Source organism: Jaculus jaculus, chromosome 1 (genome assembly GCF_020740685.1).
Source record: "Jaculus jaculus isolate mJacJac1 chromosome 1, mJacJac1.mat.Y.cur, whole genome shotgun sequence".
NCBI classification, from domain to species: domain Eukaryota; kingdom Metazoa; phylum Chordata; class Mammalia; order Rodentia; family Dipodidae; genus Jaculus; species Jaculus jaculus.
Window position 1 is genome coordinate 244,882,467 of NC_059102.1, and position 15,754 is coordinate 244,898,220.

Genomic DNA, 15,754 nt, shown 5'->3' on the forward strand with positions numbered 1-15,754 from the left:
TGACTGAGGATAATATCAGGTGACCTGTCTGGAAAGAGGAAGACCCATGAAGTTTGGCTTCTCAGAGTAGGTCCTAAAGATTCCTGAGGAGCAGCCCAACACAGCCAATGCAACTCTGAGGTCCCGCATTCATATCTCATCACACATTTCTTCAGTTCACAAGGACTCAGCAACCTGAAAACCTGGTAAGACTTTTTTTTTTTAATTTTTATTTATTTATTTATTTATTTGAGAGCGACAGACAGAGAGAGAAAGACAGATAGAGGGAGAGGAGAGAATGGGCACACCAGGGCTTCCAGCCTCTGCAAACGAACTCCAGACGCGTGCGCCCCCTTGTGCATCTGGCTAACGTGGGACCTGGGGAACTGAGCCTCGAACCGGGGTCCTTAGGCTTCACAGGCAAGCGCTTAACTGCTAAGCCATCTCTCCAGCCCTGGTAAGACTTTTTAAAAATATATTTTGTTTAAAAAAATTAAAAAATAAATATTTTAGTTTTATTTATCTGACACACACAGAGAGAGAGAATGGGCGTGTGAGGGCCTCCAGCCACTGCAAACGAAGTCCAGACGCATGCACCCTCTTGTGCATCTGGCTAACGTAGGTCCTGGGGAATCGAACGTGGGTCCTTTGGCTTTGCAGGCAAACGCCTTAACCGCTAAGCCACCTCTCCAGGCCCTGGTAAGATCTTAAAACAGAGGGATGGAAATAGATGGTGGAAGATTTCTGTCCTCTTACACCTGCCTCAGAAGGCTCCAAGTAGTTCAGGAGATCAGAACCCCAAAAAGGCTTCCATGTGCCAACATGTGTGCAGGTAGGGCAGGCCCTGGAAAGAGCTCAGGCCCTTTTGGCATCTTTAAAGACCAGAACTCTGGATTCTGGTTATGCCCTTACTAACTGTTTCAGAATAAACTAGGCTATGTCGTGGCAACACGCAATGCATAAATTCAGTGGCTTAACACAATAGAAGCTTATGTCTAATTTATGCTTTAAGAATAGCATAGGTATGACAATACCAGTGTCTCTAAAAGCTTAACCTAGAGGTGACGCATCCAGTTTTACTATATTTTCTTGGCTAAAGTCACCTGACCACAGCTGACAAAGTCCTGGTCACATGTCACGTGGCTGCTTACAATCAAAGAAGAGTGAGGACATGCAGTCCTGCCCTATGCTAGGAGGAGGAGTGCCGGAAATAAGTGAACAGCACTAATTACTACTGGCCCTAGCCAAGTAACCTTTGAACCCATTTCCTCTTCTGCAAAATGGAAATGATAACAGTGTTTACCTCATAGATTTTTGTGAGGATTAGATGAGAAAACATATGTAGAACTTGTGGTCCAGTGTGGTTATAAGCTAAGTGCAAGATCCCTTCCAGGGAACCCCCAGTGAGGCTGGCTCTGGAGATATTTGTGAACAGTGAGAGGCTAACAAGGCCAAGGCTTCCTCCTGGCTCTATGATCTTTCACTCTGGTTCCTGAGGTGCCACTAAGGTAGGGTCAGCAGAGGATGGATACCTTACTGCAGATCTGCCTCTCATTGGCTCTCATACTGACTACTTGGGTAATGTTAAACCTAGGGCCTTGGGCTGGAGAGATGGTTTAGAGGTTAAGGTGCTTGCCTGCAAAGTCTAAAGACCCATGTTCGGCTCTCCAGATCCCAGGTAAGCCAGTCGCACAAAAGGTGAGGCCAAGCGCAAAGTCACAAATGCCCACTAGGTGGCACAAGTGTCTGGAGTTTGACTGCAGTGGCTGAGGCCCTGGTGTGCCAATATTCTCTCTCTCTCCCTCTGCCTCCCTCTCTCTCTCCCTTTCTCTCTCTCTCTCTCTCTTGCTGTCTCTGAAAAAAATTAAAATTAAAATTAAAAAAAAAACTAGGACCTCATGCATGCTGAGCAAGTGCTCTACCACTGAGGTCCACTGCCCTCACACTGACACTTCATCCTGATAACCCTGCCCCTCTCAGCTTCATTCACACTCGCTTCGGAGACATCCTCTCTCTCCTGAGACTTCTTTATAATACACTCTGTCCAATCAGAGGAGCAGTCCATCAGAGAAAGGATGGAGAAGAATCCAAAGGAAATGCAAAGGAAATTGGTATCTATTTTGTGGTGAGCACTGAATTGAATGCTTACAGCAGGCTCATTGCAACATCTCAGTGGCGCTGGGATGAGGCGAGAGCAGTCTTCCTGGTTTTGGATGTGGGAGCTGATGCTTGCCTTGGTGACATAACTGTCCCAGAGTTACATAGCTGGTAAGGGGAAGAACTTGGATTTAAGCCCAGATCTCTGTGACTCAGATGACCACAATTTAGCCTCTGGGCTGTCTTTCATTATTTCTCTTAGACCAAAGTTTTGTCAGGACTATAAACTCATGACAACCCAGTCTCAGACTTTAGCCTGGAGGTCCCACCATGCTGCCACAGGACCTGCTCTGCTAAGGAAGCACAGGGACCAAGCTTTCAGTCTTAACCTCTCAGCCCCGACCTGTCTGTACGATGCAACTGTGGACACATTCCTTTCAGTCTCTGGGCCTCAGTTTTCTCATTTGAAAATAAAGGGGCTAAACAACATGACCTGGAAGTTCTTTTCAAGTCTAGGAGTCTGCAACTGCTCCTGCCTCTGGCCCTAATACTATGTTACATGGCAAATAGAAGGGTAGGTAAAAGACCCCATGTTTAGGAGCTAGGAACAGCGGCACACATCTGTAATCCCACTGCTCCGGAGGCTGAGGCATGAGGATTATGAGTTTCAAGGCCAGCTTGATCTGCACAGAAAGACATCATCTTAAAAAAAAAAAACATATGAGGTTTAAGGTTATATAGAACATTAATTAAACCCTAATTATCATTTGAAACCAAAAATAGGGTTTGTTTTAAGAATGATGGGTGTTGGTAATCCACAGCAGTTCTCTGCCTTCCTTACTATTTATAACAGGCTCTGGTTTCCTCTGTGGCTGAGTCTGTCTCCTCTTAAACACAGGAAGTGAGGCTAAGCCTGCCACTGAGCTCAGACCTCCTGAGTCTGCAGCCCAGCAGACCCTCTCTGGGGTCCTGAACTCCTGCTTATGGGCAGAACTGGGCTCTGCCTCTGGATAAATACTGGAGACTGTGGCTGGGCATTTACCAAAGGTCTGCTCACCCGTGAACAGAGCACAGATGTTGGAATGAGCCTGGGGAATAGGGACTTGAGGTCTAGAGCTCCGCATCTCCCACCACTGGCACTTACATCAAGGCTAGTCAAATAGATTTTTGCAATGCTAATGCCCAGTGCCAACCCTGAAGGAGATAAAAAGGAAGAAGGGCCAAGTTCAGGTCCCTTCACAGACATTCTTAGGGCTTGTAATATGGGTACCTCTTCATTGGCTTGATTTGCTCCCATAGGATGCTGCTGTCGCAAGCTGGGATATGCCTACTAAGAGAGCTCTGAGCCAGATGGCTGTGCCAAGCTGCTGCTTGGGTATTTTAACGGCAGTCGCGTGGGAGCTTCCTGACTTGGAGGAGGGCTCCCACACCTCCCCCAGGGTTCCCATCTGCCCAGACGCCCACATCTCTTGTCAGGAGAAAAGATGGAGGGCCCAAGAAGCCTGCGGAAGGGACTTGGCTCAGGACAGGAGCTGGAGCAAGCAGTACAGTCCAGCCACTTAGGGGCTCAGGACTGTGTGTGTGTGTGTGTGTGTGTGTGTGTACATGCGCGCAAGGAAGGGAGGGGAAAGGATTGAGGGCTACATACGCACATAAGAGCTGACCCTGAGGAACCTCTACGTTTGGTGATAGGAGACAAGAGAAGCTGGGAGGAGGAGGCAGAGGGGCCAGAAAGAAGACAGAAGAGAAGCAGTGGCCTGTTGGCACTGGACAGAGCCAGAAAAGGGCCGAGATTGTCCTTGGCTTCCTCTGACCCAACCTAAATCTCCCCCAAGCTGTAGCTTAAGCCTCTTTCCCACCTTGGATTCTCATGTGGCCTTGGCTCAGTTAGCCCCTCGCTTCAGAGCAGCACAGTCCAGGAGTCAGGGTCTGGACCCTGACCACCCTGTAGGCCCAGAAGGGCACTACTGAGGTGGATGGGGTAGCTGAAATCTGAAGGCCTTGACCCCCAGGAGACCTGAGTTTGCAGCCCACAGCCCTCCTTCCTCTCTTGCCCTGACTGGGCAGACACCCTGTAGCCTAGAAGGATGCACAGCAGGGGTGAGGGAAGCAACAGCGCTGGAGGCTTTTCCCACCAATGGAACTGTGAGTCAGAAGAGTCACCTGCTGTTGGAACGCAGAGTGAACCTTCTACAAGCAGCAGACCAAAGCCGAGCCCTGAAGTCCACAAATGGGTAGGCAGGAGAGCAGCTCTGCAAAATTCAGCGTTATCTAGGCAGGCTACACCTGGACCTTTTGGCATGTGCAGAGAAAGCTTGGGCCGGTCCCCAGCTACCTTCCCCTAGTCTGCTGCTGCTGAAACTCCATTTTAGCACTTGGAGAATTGAAAACTGCCGAAACCTAGCTCATAAGGTCATGAAGTGCCTTGTAGGTGGTCCACAGGGTACTCTGCTCCCTACCTCTTATTTGGCTTGGAAGATGAGAAGAGAGTATCTAGAGCCCAGCTCCTCAACGCTCTGGTGTTTCTGCTCTGGGAGAGGTGATTCACTAGCCCTGGGCTTCAGATGCTAACAAAAGGTGCAGAATACATCATTACTGTGCCCTCCTAACCAGGCACCCCGATGGAGCAGTCACGGGATGGCGGGGAGAGAAGGGACACCAAGAGCTGTGTTCCCAAGACCCTAACCCACACCTTTGCCCAAATCTCTCCCATGGTTTCATCATCTGAGGGTGATGCAAGAGGCTTGGAGTCAGACTCCTGTTGCTCTCCTACACCCCCCACCCCCCCCCGCAGCTCCATCCACATCTGGAGCTGCAGCTGGGTCATCCTCTTGTGTCCTTTCCAAGGGAGGGAGCTGGTTGAGGCCGGTGAAGAGAGGGCAGCTGGTGAGGAGCCCTGTGAATGGCCCCAATGTTGGGAGTTGGGGTAGGGAGGAGGGCTAGGGACAGGGAGGGGAGGCGGACTGGAAAGGGGATTGTGACTTCACAACCCTGGTGTCCTCCTCCCAAGCTGGCCCTGTGGTGAAGTCTCCAGGGCTTCTCCTTGTCCTTTATACCCGTCCCCAACTGTCAGCTGCTTGGCCTTCTCCTTCCCTTTCTACCCACTGCGTGCCCCGGCCTCTCCCAGGTGCCCAGAGCTGAGTGCTCCTTTGTTCTCTCCTCTTCCCAGGCAGCTCTGGCCCCCCACACTGACCCTCTGAAGCAGGGTATGAGCTAGGCTCAGTGGGGCCTCTATGGGTCATAAAGGTCAATAGGACTGTGGTCTAGCTAGTAAGGAGGGGTCGCTCTGGCCAGCAAGGAAGCAAAAGATACGCTTTAAAATAGCCCAAGGTGGAGGGAATTTACTCAGACATCAGCAAGAATCCCCTTCAATAAAGCTTGGCGAATTTACCAGAATAAATGCAGAAGGGAAGCTTTACCGGATTTTTTTTTTTTTTTTTTTTTTTTTTTTTTTTTTTTTGCAAACCGTAAACCGCTAATCGCGGAGGGATGCTTAGAGGTGTAGCAGAGTGCCCAGAGGCCTCCTCGTGTTTACCCACTCACTCTCTGGGTGACCTTGGCCTATTCTCTCTTTGAGCCCGTTTCCTCTTCGAGGAAAGCAAGGTTCCCCCTGAAGCCAAGGTTCCAGCCTGGCCAACTTCTCCGCAAGTCCCGCATTGCCACTCCTACCCCCCACCCTCCCTCCCCCTCTTCCCAATCCCGCCCGCCACCCTCCCTTCTCCGCCCCCACCCCCCGCCCCCAGCTACCGGGTGGACGCCAGCCAAGAGGTCCCTTTAAAAGGCACAAGTCCCGCCCCCTGATGCTGGTTCGGGTCTCCGATTGGTGGCTCCCTGGGGGGGGGCGGGACCTGGCGCGGGCTCGGCGGGGCTGGGGGCGGATCCCGCCTCGGCTCGGCCCCCGCCCCCTTTGTTCGCGCTGCGGCGGGAGGCGGCGGCCCCGGGTGGGAGGTGTGTGCGCGCGTGTGCCGCGCGGTTGGGGAGCGGCCGGTCGGGTCGCCGGCTGTCAGCTTAGCTCCGCGCCGCCGTCTGATGGCTCCTGGAGACGCGCGGGTCCGGCCCCTCGGTGCTGCCCGCCGGTGAGCCCCTCTGCCCGCGGCCCGCGAGCATGTCACCTCCAGCCGGCGCGGACGCCCTCGCTTGCAGTGTCCGCGCCCCCGCCCTCCCGCAGCCGCTGCCCGGGGCATTGGCCCCCAGACCCCCGCCCCTGATCCGCGCCCACACGCTAGCGCCCGGGGACCATGGCTGGCCAAGGGGACTGCTGCGTCAAGGTGGCCGTCAGGTATGGAGCGAGGGTGGCGAAGGGGCTGCGACAAGGCTCGGGCTTTGTCTCGCGTGGGCTCGGGGCGGGGGGCGCGGGCAATGCCGGAGCTGAAGCCCGCAGTCCCGGAGGAGGGGCCGCGGCGGGCCGGGCTGCAGGGCGCCCGGCGCTGGTCCCTCTGCCTGCCCGCAGGGGAACGGCGGCGTCCCCGCGGACGGCTTAGAAAGGATGGCTTTGTTTGGGGTGGCAATTTCGGGGCCCCTCTTGGGAGCACTTAATGATCAGAAAATCGAATAAACAAGGAAATCCGGTATTTCACACCCAGCCCTGGCCCAGGCTGAAGCGTCTGTGTTTCCTCTTCACCTCCCCACGAAGCTGCTGTCTCATACTGGGGTTTTGGAGGGGAAAATTTTTTTTCCCCCCTTCGTCGACCCTAGTCGGCTAGTTCTGGGCTCTTGATTCAGCTCGCTATCCTGGGAGCCGGTTCTCCAGACAAAGATCGGTCGTGGGACCCATGAAAGGGCTGGAATGGTGCCTTCCATGGGGTGCCAGTGGCTCTTGGAGAGAACCCTGCTGGTCCAGTCCCAAGAGGAGAAGAGACTTAGGGGAGGGAGGAAGAGCATATCTGAAGGGCTAACCTTGAGTAGCTGGGAAAGTGTGACGCCGATGCCCCATCCACAGACACTCAGATGAAACACGGGGGAGGCTCCCATGGATTTATCTGAGGTTCCATTCCCAACAGTTCTGGGACTGGAAGTGATCTGACATACATCAAGAGGGGAGGGGACTCGGTTGAGTTCTTTGGGGAGGGGCACGCAGAGGTGCAGGGACAGGAAATACTGCAAAGTTGAACCATCTGTGTTCTTTGTGCTGGGTGGAGAGCGATACACGCCATCTCTCCTGTTTTGGCTTGGTGGTTTTTCTGTTTGAGAAGGACATGCTGAGAGACTGCCAGTGTAAGGCTTGGTCACCCAGGCAGGGATGTGGAGTGGAACATCCATCTTTGCTCATCTTGCAGGATGGGGGAGGGGACTGGCCTAAGTCTAAGGTGGGTGGGTCTCTGAATGGGTAGGTGCATCTCTAAGGCCAAAATTCCCAGAGCCCTGGGTCACAGATGACCCAGATTCCAGGGGCTGGGATAGTTGCTTCTAGACAGGGTCAGGAGATAGCAATGTGTGGCTTTCCCCTTCCTGCTCCAGGACAGATGCTTCCAGCCACCTGGCCAGCCCCGTGCATCTTGTAGTGGAGGCACTGGGTCTTATCAGAGCTCCCGGATTGAGGGAAGGAGCTTGAGACCCACCCACCCCCACCCCAACCTGCGCCATACAGACAAGCCATCAGAGCATCACTTGAGCGCAGTCTTCCTGGCACTGAACAGCCCGAGACAAAGAGGAGCCCCCGCAGGTGCCTGGTGGGCTGGTGGGGCGGGGCCAGGCTTCCACTAGGGCTGACATTGCAGCAGGAGCCCTTGGAGGTCGAGGGGAGGGAGGGAAGCGCATGGTTGGGGGCAGGAGTGAGAAATGTAAATACAGCATCCACAGCAGATGGGGAGAGGCTGAACAACCATAAAAGGGAAATGAAGCTCTATCCCCCACCCAGTGTGAACCAGGGCTGGGAAGGCAGGGAATGGGGTGCTGAGTCCATGGGGGGGGGGGGCTTTCCTTCAGACTCTCCATCTTGCAGCAGGAGAAAGCCAAACAAAGGCTGTCCTCCTCTGTTCAGGCTCCCAAGACTGGGCTAGGCTTGGTAAGATGTGTGTGTGTGGGGGGGGGGGGTTCCTACTTAGGGAGCCTGGGGCATGGACACCTTGGATAGAGATGAAGGGAAAGCTGGTGTTCCCTTCCTACCACCACCACCAGGAGGTTCCTGGGACTCTTTCCCTAGAGAAGGAATAGGGCCTGCCCCTGCACCCTCTTCTCAAGACTCAGGGGGTATACATGGAGGTGTCGTGGGGAAGGGTTGAACATCTGAAGAGCCACCCTACCCAGAGGCTCTGGAAAGGTGAGGGCTCCACCCACTTCTCCCCTCTGGCTTACTGGCACATTTGGACACGACCATCCTGCCGGGCACACGCCAGACCTCAATGGGCAGCCAGCCGTGGAAGGCAGACAATGCCTGGACAGAACCCAGGTTCCAGTCACAGTGCTGGGGGTGGGACTGGGACGGATGGAGTTGGGAGGGGGAGCAGATGGTGCCAATGATGTGCTTCAGGGGGAGTCCTTGCTTCAGGATCTCCTTCTGCCTCCCACCCCTCAAAATCACTTGTGTCACCTAAAGGACTGCATTTGGAGCTGCAGTTGAATGGCACATTATGAGAAGGACCAAGGACTTTGGATTGCTTAGACCTAGCCCAGCTCCAGGCTCCCTTGCTCCTGCTAGACCCAGCCCATCATTCTGACTTCCTGGAAGTCCTTTCTTGTCTAACTGAAGCATTTTCTGAGTTCACATGAGAATGCCTTGTGATAGCCCTGGGGTCTGGCTCTTTGGAGAGGGAGGCCAGGAGTAAGACAGAATTGGTCTGTAGAGATAGGGGCCCTAGGCTTGCTATATTACCAGCTTCTAATCTGGGAGCGAGATCAAGCTGGCTATCTGTGAAGTGCTGCTTGGAAACCTGGACTCCTGGAGTCCAGTAGGAGGAAACTTTTAGGACCCAGGAGGAAGGGCCAGGTGTGAGCAGGCCTCCAGAGCTTCGCCCTGTGGTGTGCTCTGCTGGATGGAATCTGTCCCCATCTGCTTGCTCCCGCACTCGGGCCAGTCTGAGTCCCAGCTAGCCCCTCCTTCTGTCTGTCTCCTTTCATCCATTAATCCCCAGTACTCTAAGGGCTGAACTGCAGCTGGCCTTTACCTGGAATTTAGAGGAAGAGGGTGAGCAGCCAGAGAAGCCAGGCTGAACTGGGAGCTCTGCTGTAGAAAATGGCCCTGGCAGAAAGGGGCAGAAGGGGGGCAACTGTTAAGAAGTGCAAGTTGGCAAAATTGAAATTGGGGAAGGAAGCCAAGCCACATGGTGAGTTTATTTAAGACCCTTTTAAGCCCCCAGCTCTGAGCCCCACCGCGAGGAGCCCCTAGTGTTGCCTAACCCCTTCCTCCTTATCTCCCTCTGCCTGGTTTCTCTCCGCTTCCTTCCTTTAATCTGCTGGGGAGGTGGCATCTCCAGGATGGAGACTACCGTGTTAATCAGGGTCATGTGGGCACTGGGGAAGCACCAGCCAGGGGCCGAGGGACAGAGCTACACTACACTCCTGCTCTCTTCCATTTAGGATATCTTGCTCTAGCTCTTTCTCTATTTCTAGGCTCTTTTGGAAATCTTGCAATGACTATCCAAAGTGTGTACCAAGAGCTTTGTGGGGCGAGGGGAGGGAGAGTGAAGAAGTAAAGAAGAGGAGAAAAGAAAGTGCGTGGGGTGGCTGTGCGGAGTGCCTTCAGGATCCCAAAGCAAGCCAGTGCCATTCAAAACCAGCTGTGTCTCCTGCTGTGCTGTTTATAGATCTAGGAAACTGAGGCCCTGACAGGCCTCCTATGGGCTCTGTGGAGATGTGAGAATTAGTGGCGGTGGCCTCCCGCTGTAGAAATAGGGCTTATGTCATCACAAGGAAGTGAAGTGTAGTAACCACAGGCCCCGGAAACTGCCCCCCCCCTTTACTACCCAGCCAGCCTATTTGATTGGATCTTAGCTTTTGAAAACCTCTTGAGTGGAGGCTGGGTGGGGCTGGGGCCAGGGAGCTGACAGAGGTGACACCCTAAACTCTGACAGCTCTGGGAGCAAAGGGCAAGGCTGAAGTCGATGTAATTCATCTGCTGAGGGGTCAGAGGGCCACTTTCCTGTTGGTCCTCTGGACCTCAGTTTTACCCATTGGAGAATGGAAACACCTGGGTAGTTCTGACTGGCTTCTTTGTGCAGCGCAGTGGTTTGGATGAAGTGAGGGGTGTATTACCCTTGCTGGAGACACAATGAGGTGTGGAGGACGAATAAAATGTTTAAACAATAATCCCTAAACTAAGTGCACCCAAGAGATGTCTGTCTAGTTTAAGAAATGAGGAGTAAAATAAGTTTATCTGAAGCCCATCTACTTATTTCAAGCAGAGGCACACTGCTGGAAAGGAGACACCCCCAAGGCCACGGCTAAAGCACCACAGTTTACTGAGCATTTGCCCTGCAGTAGGTATGGTGCCTGGGTTACCCTGCTAAACCCACCAAACAACTCATGTTCCTCTCGTGAGCAAAACTGGCTGGCAGATGGAGGAGGCTGGATCTGAACTCAGGGCAATGTCGGTTGCTAACACAAGCACTGTTGACAGCCCTAATCTGCCTTTCAACCCAGCTGCCGATTGGCTGAGGGCTCTGGGTCTCACTGCAGCTGCCGATTGGCTGAGGGCTCTGGGTCTCACTCCAGCTGCAGATTGATTGGCTGAAGGTTCTGGGTCTCACTCCAGCTGCAGATTGATTGGCTGAAGGTTCTGGGTCTCACTCCAGCTGCAGATTGATTGGCTGAAGGTTCTGGGTCTCACTCCAGCTGCAGATTGGCTGAGAGGGGTCTGGGTCTCACTTCAGCTACCGATTGGCTGAGAGGGGCTCTAGGTCTCACTCCAGCTGCCGGTTGGCTGAGGGCTCTGTGCGCTCCCTCTTTTTGAACGCTTTATTGCCACACACTGTTGTTTGAGGGAATGCGGTTAATACGCCCTTCCGCTATGCAGCTGCAGAGGTAAAACTCTGCAAATGTGCTTTATCTGCCTGCTTGGTGGAACTCACCACCGAGGCCCTAGCTCCTGAATCCCTGCTGTTTTTTGTGTTTGGGAGCTGCTATCTCCCCAGCATCCTGGCATTCGTAATTTCCCTGAAGCAGTCCCTTGCTAGAGCTCCACCTTGCCGCTCCCCAGAGAAGGATGTTCTAGGGTAGCCGAGTCTCCTCCTACCGCTCCTGTCCCCAGTTAAAGACAGAGCCCAGGTGCCCTGGGCCTCTGGACTGCAGTACTTTCCGACAATGGAGGAAAGTACTGGCCGCCTCCTTGGCACAGCTGGGACCCCCACCCCCAGCTGCTTCCCTCCATCCTTTTGTCTGCATTGCCCTGGGCTCTAGTGGACTCCCTCTTTGACTTCTGGCTTCTTTGGGGTGTGGAAAGTGGGCATGCTCTGGTCCCTGTCTCCAAATGCCTGAATCCCTAAGTTCTGCCTTTCACAGGGAGGAGGCAGCGGTACAAACTGCCTGTCCTTTCTCTAGACTGGCCTGGTCCTACTTCAGTGAGGTGCACACCATCGGAGAGCCAGCTGCCTGCAGTGGAGGTTGAAGCCAGGGCCAGTGTGGTGTGAGAAGCTCAAACCAACCTCCTCTCTGGCCAGCTGCCTGTTGCTCTGCATTCCTCAGCTGGGGAGTGTCCCCTGAGCCCAGTCCCCACTGAGCTGTCCCCCACCAGACACAGATGCCGGCACAGCTCTGTGCCGTGGGCTCTGGGCAAAGGCTGATTCTACAGTGTCTCCTGTCTCTTGGGAGGTCATGGGAAACCCCTGCCAGATGCCCCAAGATGGGGGTGGACAGCATGAGCACAGCTGAGTGCCACTTCCCTGAGCTGGGCTTGCCCTTCTTCCCAGGCTCTGGAGGTGGGCGGAGTCAGGCTCAGGAAGCTCCTCCCGCTGTTCCCAGCCTAGCCACTGCCCCTGGCAGACGGGGCAGTAGGGTGACAGGGCCTAGCCTCCTCCCAGTCTCCTGCGCGCCTAGGCTTCTGACATCTTGGTCTGTCTGCTGCTTCCTCCCCCTACCTGCTTCCAGTTCTGGAGAGTGCCCTTTGCTGCTCTGGAGGCCACAAACCACAAGGCTGTCCCCAGGTGTTTCAGACTCTCCTGGTCCTAGGCATGACTCAGAAGATAGTGGTCAGGATGAACTAAAGAGTAAGGCTGAGGACATCCCCTTAGGAGGGTGTTGCTGGCAGAAATCACCCGACCAAGAGCAGCATTGGGGGAGGGGATGGTTTATCTTGGTTTACAGACTGGAGGGGAAGCTCCATGATGGCAGGTCAAACAATGGCATGAGCAGAGGATGGACATTACCCCCTGGCCAACATAAGGTAGACAATAGCAACAGGAGAGTGTGCCAAACACTGGCACAGGGACCCTGGCTATAACACCCATAAGTCCGCCCCCAACAATACACGGCCTCCAGGAGGCTTTGATTTCCAATTGCCATCAGCTGGGGAGACTAGCATTCAGAATACTTAAGTTTCTGGGGGTCACCTGAATCAAACCACCACAGGAGGTAGGGCCAGCACCCAAGCTCCCCCGTAGGTTTTTTGTGGAATGTCATGCCTCCTCCCCATAATCTCAGAACCTGTAAAGGGACAAAAAAAGTTAGGCAGAGAGAGTTGATAGACCCCTTTTTACCAGCCTGTCAGGGTCCAATAAACCCATGCCCTTTGCCCCCATAATACAAAGCCTTCTTGTTTGGGGGTGCAGAGCCAGCCCAGTCTTTTCCCTTAAGGCATCTGCTGGAGGGCTAGGCTCAGGGCAAGTGCAAGAGGTCAGTGAAGGGGTCCAGTGGTTGGGCAATGAGACGTACTAGCTGTCACTAGAAGCTGGTGGCTTTGCCCCCAGTAGTGCTGGGTCTCTCCCACCTTTACCACTGCAGCTGTGTCAGCACCCCAAATTGGATCTTTCCACCCTGATGGAGAGAAGACCAGCCTCTGTGGGAAGATGCCTTGTCTGGACTAAAAGCTAAAAGCCCCAGGGTGTCTGAGAGCCAGACTCCCCTGAGAGAGCAGGGGTTTTTGCTTCCAGTCGCCTTCTCCAGAGCTGGCAGGCTGCCATGGAGAAGGAGGAAGAGGAGGAGGAAGAGGATTAGGGAGGTCCAGAGAGGAGCCCTGCCTTCCTCTGGAGGGAAGCAATCTCTAGCCTCAGCCTCTTCGGCTACAAAGGGGGGGGGGAGCGGGGGGGGGGGAATGCTTTTCTGGTTGCACTGCTGGCAGCTGCTGGTGGGATCAGCAGGCAGGTTCTGGGGGGATCATTTTCCCCAATTTGACTTCTCTCCCACCCTGGTGTGGGTTTGCCTGCTGGGTGCAGCAGGGCTGTGCATAGGCAGAGCTGCTTTGAATTTTCTCGGCACCATTACGATGTGTGACTCTGGGCTCGTTAAATGTCACATTCTAAGCCTCAGTAAGTTGGAGCACATGCCTCCTGCTTCACAGGGTTGTCACAACACGTTACCTGCATTTGTGTGTTAGTGTACTCGGCGCCCAGGTTCTTAACACATACGCAGCAGTGTCCTCAGACAAGGCCAGGGAGTGGGAGAAGGCAGGGAAGGATGGCAAGGGATGACTGCCGACTTCCCGCAGCCTCCTCTTTCCAGGATTTAACAGTCTTTGCAGGCAGGAAGTCCCTTTTGCTAGTTTATCTAAATTTCCCCCTTCTGTAGCTAAGTTCCCCTTTGATCTTGCACAGTCGTCAGTGAGGAAGAGCTGGTCCTTGGCGGGTCACGGTACTGCAGAGTGACCCTATGTGGAGGGCAGACTAGAGATCAAGAGGCTCCTGTGTCCCGTCCCCTGTCCTCTGCCTACACCGAGATGAACACACTCTCCACGGAGGATGCATGCCGCAGCCTGGGAATCTCATTCTGTCCTGCCATGGCTGGGGCTAGGCATGTGGATCTTGGGTGGCTTTTAGGCTGGCTTGGGCTTTCCCCATAGGCTCTTTGGGTAATAGACTTCCTGACCCTGCAGTCCCCTGCTGGCTATCCCAGCAGCTTCTGGGGGCTCCTTTTCAAGACTCCAGAAGGGTCTTGTTGGAGCAAAAAAAAAAAAAAAAAAAGCGATGTACTTTTCCCAAAGGATCCAGTGGCCCTGGTTGTTTGACTCTCTGACAGGTAGTTCCACTGCAGGTCTCTGGTTCTGGAAGCCACAGAGGTGAGTCTGGGGAGAGGGTGTTCAGGAAGGTCCCCCAAGTGCAAATCACACCCAAGTGAGCAGTTTCATGCTTGTTGGCCAAGGCTCTCTGGATAAGCTCTTCAGGGCTGATGGCCCATGGAGGTGATCTTCAGGGAGTACTGCATTTTTTTTATTAGTTACATAACCTTCAGCCAAGTTATTTCATTCCTATTTCAACACTCCTGTGTAGGTTTGAGGCATACACACACACACACACACACACACACACACACACACACAGTACCCACCTTAAACTAAATGATATAAGGTATGACTTACCTTGTGCAAAGGGCCAGACAAGCATGTAACAAGAAGCAGTCTTGCTTCTTAGGTGGGGTAGTGGTTATTAACTGAGCAAGTTTAGTACCCCAGGGTGAAGTCCCAGCAAAGAAAAGGTGTTCGGAATTAGACCCCTGCACCATCTTTAAGTACTTTGATTTGAGAACAGCTCTTGGCTATTTGAATACCACAGCCTCTTATCGTCTCATCAGTGAGAAATAAGATCCTTTAAGTGCAAGGAGCCTGGGGCTGTATCTTTAGAGGCCTCGGGTCAGTTCGGAACTTTGGGAGGTGCCCAGGCCAGCTGATTGGGTGGGACTCATTCCACGAAGAGCCAACCCCTAGGAGCCCAAGGTCACTGGCCCGAGATCCTTGGGAGGGTGATTGGCGGGCAGTATGATGTCACTCAGGGTTGGAGGTGCGTTGGAAGGAAACACCCTCCCGCCTCCAAAGCGTGGAGTTGGGGTGTGGGGCTCCAGGCACGTGCCCGGATGTGGGCTTTACAGAGAAAGTTGTTCCATGCATAGCAGTCTCTCTCGGCATCCCCGCCAGCCTGCCTCCCTGATTCCTCTTACTCTTCCCTTCCGCCCTGTCCTCAGGCTCCCCCAAGAACCCAGGAACCGCTGAGCTCAGCTCTTCCCGCGGCTCTGGCCCTGGGCTCCGGCTCGGCTCGGCTGGCTGTCGCTTTTGTCCCCCGCCACCGGTGGGGGCAGCCCGGGGAGGAAGCTCCCGGACGCTCGGCTGCGGTCCCTTGGCGGAACGCTGGGTTCTCCGGGGGTGGAGACAGCTGCCCACATCACCCCAGTCCCTGCTCAATTGTGAGCGGAGGAAGCTCATCAACCTTGCCACCGGGCCAGATCCTGCCTCTGAAAAGCCCGGGCCCCTTTCTCCCAGCTCTCACCCCCCACCCAGCCTGCCATTTGCCAAGTGGCAAATAGGCCGGCTCTGTTCTAGGAGATTGGGGGGTGGGGCGGGGTGCTGCTTTCTAAAGCGGGGCTGTCCAGCCCACGGTCCTTGCTGCTGCATGATAGAGCCCAGGAGGCTTGAGGATGAAAACGGTCTGGAGTGACATTCACTCTGTGCCCGGGGAAGAAATGTCGCAGGATCTTTAAACCTCAAACCTTTATTGATAAAACTAGGAAGCTGGCATTGCAGACCATTGTTTGCCAATTTGGTTGTTCTAAATACTACATCCCCCCCCCTTTTCCTTAGCGATGTGTATTTTGGGGGATATAT

General features: G+C 54.1%; 1 protein-coding gene across 2 annotated transcripts in view; it reads left to right on the forward strand.

Annotated features, from left to right (window-relative positions):
- The first annotated feature begins 6,209 nt into the window (after window positions 1–6,209).
- Window positions 6,210–15,754, forward strand: part of Kif21b (kinesin family member 21B) — a 50,971-nt gene continuing 41,426 nt past the window's right edge. For both annotated transcript variants that reach the window (XM_004661647.3, XR_006636825.1), the window contains exon 1: window positions 6,210–6,355. In XM_004661647.3, coding sequence (XP_004661704.2) covers window positions 6,315–6,355 — 41 coding nt within the window. In that variant the 5' untranslated portion in view covers window positions 6,210–6,314. The remainder of the gene's footprint in view (window positions 6,356–15,754) is intronic.